Raw genomic sequence first — 4,629 nt, 5'->3', positions numbered from 1 at the left:
CAGAGGATGGGGGTTGTAGTGTGGGGGGGAGGAGCCATGTATGATGTCACAGTGGAGAGGCAGAGGATGGGGGTTGTAGTGTGGGGGGGAGGAGCCATGTATGATGTCACAGTGGTCGTCCTATTGCTGTCTTCCCAGCATTCCCTCTGCGTTACACTGACCAATCAGAGGCCGCGCTGCACTTGTACAGAAATACTCTGCTTATTTTTGCACCCAGATGATTCACAGATAATAATTATAATAAAGGAGATTTTTGTATATGACATCATAATCTATGTGTAGTACTCAGGCCGGAGCTCCGCCTCCTCTTCTAACATCATCATCATCTATGTGTAGTACTCAAGCCGTAGCTCCGCCTCCTCTTCTAACATCATCTATGTGTAGTACTCAGGCCAGAGCTCCGCCTCCTCTTCTAACATCATCATCTATGTGTAGTACTCAAGCCGTAGCTCCGCCTCCTCTTCTAACATCATCTATGTGTAGTACTCAGGCCAGAGCTCCGCCTCCTCTTCTAACATCATCTATGTGTAGTACTCAGGCCGGAGCTCCGCCTCCTCTTCTAACATCATCATCTATGTGTAGTACTCAGGCCGGAGCTCCGCCTCCTCTTCTAACACCATCATCTATGTGTAGTACTCAGGCCGGAGCTCCGCCTCCTCTGACATCATCTATCTAATTCCAGGCCGGAGCTCCGCCTCCTCTGACGACATCTATCTGTAATTCCAGGCCGGAATTACAGATAGATGGAGCTCCGCCTCCTCTGACATTATCTAGTTGTAGTTCCAGGCCGGAGCTCCGCCTCCTCTGACATTATCTAGTTGTAGTTCCAGGCCGGAGCTCCGCCTCCTCTGACATCATCCTTTAGTTGTAGTTCCAGGCTGGAGCTCCGCCTCCTCTGACATCATCCTTTAGTTGTAGTTCCAGGCTGGAGCTCCGCCTCCTCTGACATCATGCTTTAGTTGTAGTTCCAGGCTGGAGCTCCGCCTCCTCTGACATCATCCTTTAGTTGTAGTTCCAGGCTGGAGCTCCGCCTCCTCTGACATCATCCTTTAGTTGTAGTTCCAGGCTGGAGCTCCGCCTCCTCTGACATCATCCTTTAGTTGTAGTTCAAGGCCGGAACTCCGCCTCCTCTGACATCATCCTTTAGTTGTAGTTCCAGGCCGGAGCTCCGCCTCCTCTGACATCATCTAGTTGTAGTTCAAGGCCGGAGCTCCGCCTCCTCCTCTGCTCACAGGCTCCGCCTTTTCTGGTGACATCACGACACTTTCTTCTGAAGACTCCAGCATTTCTTTATAGTGACGCTTGAAGAATCCCAGCTGTAAGGAAAGGGGGGGGGTCACTCCTGAAATGCTGTGTGCTGCTGTGGGGCGGGCGGTTGCTTACCTTGTGTAACCCTGCGGTGATGACGGCCAGCAGCCCCAGCCCCCCCACACTGCTGCCGATGATCAGGGGGGTGTAGCTGTACACAGGGCGCAGCTCCAGCACCGTCCTCGCCTGCAATGGAGAATGGGGGTTATATAAGCTCGTCCAGCAGCTGAGGGGTCTCCTGCCCAACATGTCAGGGGCTGCTACCTGAGCTCTGATGAAGTGCTGCTCCTGCTGCAGAAGGTGCCGGAATCTCTGACTGTCATAGACGATCTCTGCCGAACTCTGCACGGAAATCCTCTTCACTTCTGTCTGACACCAGAAAGCAACAGTCCGCATAACTATCCCATCCATCATCATCATCCTCCTCCTCCGCCATCCATAATCCTCCTCATCCATCATCATAATCATCATCCATCATCATCCTCCTGCACCATCCATCATCATCCTCCATCATCAATCATCCTCCATCATCATCATCCTCCATCATCATCCTCCTGCACCATCCATAATCATCCATCATCATCCTCCTGCACCATCCATCATCCTCCTGCACCATCCATCATCCTCCTGCACCATCCATAATCATTTATCAGCATCATCCATCATCATCCTCCTCCGCCATCCACAGTCCTTATCCATCACCATCATCCATCATCCTCCATCATCATCCTCCTGCACCATCCATAATCATCCATCATCCTCCTCCGCCATCCATAATCCTCCTTATTCATCACCATCATCATCCATCATCCTCCATCATCATCCTCCTCCATCATCATCCTCCTGCACCATCCATAATCATCCATCATCATCCTCCTGCACCATCCATCATCCTCCTGCACCATCCATAATCATTTATCAGCATCATCCATCATCATCCTCCTCCGCCATCCACAGTCCTTATCCATCACCATCATCCATCATCCTCCATCATCATCCTCCTGCACCATCCATAATCATCCATCATCCTCCTCCGCCATCCATAATCCTCCTTATTCATCACCATCATCATCCATCATCATCCTCCTCCACCATCCATCATCATCCTCCATCATCATCATCCGCCATCATCAATCATCCTCATCCATCATCATCCTCCATCATCATCATCCATCATCATCCTCCTCTACCATCCATCACCATCATCATCATCCTCCATCATCAATCATCCTCCATCATCATCATCCTCCATCATCATCCTCCTGCACCATCCATAATCATCCATCATCATCCTCCTGCACCATCCATCATCCTCCTGCACCATCCATCATCCTCCTGCACCATCCATCATCCTCCTGCACCATCCATAATCATTTATCAGCATCATCCATCATCATCCTCCTCCGCCATCCACAGTCCTTATCCATCACCATCATCCATCATCCTCCATCATCATCCTCCTGCACCATCCATAATCATCCATCATCCTCCTCCGCCATCCATAATCCTCCTTATTCATCACCATCATCATCCATCATCCTCCATCATCATCCTCCTCCATCATCATCCTCCTGCACCATCCATAATCATCCATCATCATCCTCCTGCACCATCCATCATCCTCCTGCACCATCCATAATCATTTATCAGCATCATCCATCATCATCCTCCTCCGCCATCCACAGTCCTTATCCATCACCATCATCCATCATCCTCCATCATCATCCTCCTGCACCATCCATAATCATCCATCATCCTCCTCCGCCATCCATAATCCTCCTTATTCATCACCATCATCATCCATCATCATCCTCCTCCACCATCCATCATCATCCTCCATCATCATCATCCTCCATCATCAATCATCCTCATCCATCATCATCCTCCATCATCATCATCCATCATCATCCTCCTCTACCATCCATCACCATCATCATCATCCTCCATCATCAATCATCCTCCATCATCATCATCCTCCATCATCATCCTCCTGCACCATCCATAATCATCCATCATCATCCTCCTGCACCATCCATCATCCTCCTGCACCATCCATCATCCTCCTGCACCATCCATCATCCTCCTGCACCATCCATAATCATTTATCAGCATCATCCATCATCATCCTCCTCCGCCATCCACAGTCCTTATCCATCACCATCATCCATCATCCTCCATCATCATCCTCCTGCACCATCCATAATCATCCATCATCCTCCTCCGCCATCCATAATCCTCCTTATTCATCACCATCATCATCCATCATCCTCCATCATCATCCTCCTCCATCATCATCCTCCTGCACCATCCATAATCATCCATCATCATCCTCCTGCACCATCCATCATCCTCCTGCACCATCCATAATCATTTATCAGCATCATCCATCATCATCCTCCTCCGCCATCCACAGTCCTTATCCATCACCATCATCCATCATCCTCCATCATCATCCTCCTGCACCATCCATAATCATCCATCATCCTCCTCCGCCATCCATAATCCTCCTTATTCATCACCATCATCATCCATCATCATCCTCCTCCACCATCCATCATCATCCTCCATCATCATCATCCTCCATCATCAATCATCCTCATCCATCATCATCCTCCATCATCATCATCCATCATCATCCTCCTCTACCATCCATCACCATCATCATCCTCCTCCATCATCATCCTCCATCATTATCCATCATCAATCATCCATCATCATCCTTCATAATCATCATCCATCATCATCCTCCTCCATCATTCATCATCATCCATCATTCTCCTCCACCATCATCCTCCTCCACCATCCATCATCATCCTCCATCATTATCCATCATCATCATCCTCCACCATCCATCACCATCATCATCCTCCATCATCATCATCCTCCATCACCATCATCCTCCTCCACCATCCATCCCCCTCCATCATCATCCTCTCATCATTCATCATCATCCTCCACCATTATCCATCACCATCATCCTCCACCATCCATCACCCTCCATCATCATCATCATCCTCTGTCATCATCCATCATCATGCATCATCCATCCTCATCCTTCATCCTCCATCATCATCATCCTCCATCATCATTATCCACCATCATCCTCATCATCCATCATAGGGGACAGGGACTACTAGAATATAGCCCCACCCCAGAGGAGCCCAGAAACACCTTAGCTACAGAGTCTTCTTATATATAGGGGCAGTATTATAGTAGTTATATTCCTGTATATAGGAGCAGTATTATAGTAGTATATTCCTGTATATAGGAGCAGTATTATAGTAGTTATATTCCTGTATATAGGAGCAGTATTATAGTAGT

At 48.5% G+C, this 4,629-nt stretch overlaps 1 protein-coding gene across 3 annotated transcripts in view; it reads right to left on the bottom strand.

Moving 5' to 3' along the window:
* Positions 1-184: 184 nt before the first annotated feature.
* LOC138801675 (integrin alpha-M-like) overlaps positions 185-4,629 on the bottom strand; it is an 84,351-nt gene continuing 79,906 nt past the window's right edge. For all 3 annotated transcript variants that reach the window (XM_069984732.1, XM_069984735.1, XM_069984733.1), the window contains 3 exons: positions 1,573-1,677; positions 1,384-1,494; positions 185-1,316 (listed from right to left, as the gene is read on the bottom strand). In XM_069984732.1, the coding sequence (XP_069840833.1) occupies positions 1,188-1,316; positions 1,384-1,494; positions 1,573-1,677 (345 nt within the window). In that variant the 3' untranslated portion in view covers positions 185-1,187. The remainder of the gene's footprint in view (positions 1,317-1,383; positions 1,495-1,572; positions 1,678-4,629) is intronic.

Source organism: Dendropsophus ebraccatus, chromosome 9, assembly GCF_027789765.1.
Source record: "Dendropsophus ebraccatus isolate aDenEbr1 chromosome 9, aDenEbr1.pat, whole genome shotgun sequence".
Lineage (NCBI taxonomy): Eukaryota > Metazoa > Chordata > Amphibia > Anura > Hylidae > Dendropsophus > Dendropsophus ebraccatus.
Note: the sequence above shows the minus strand (reverse complement) of the source record. Positions and strands in the feature narration are given on the sequence as shown.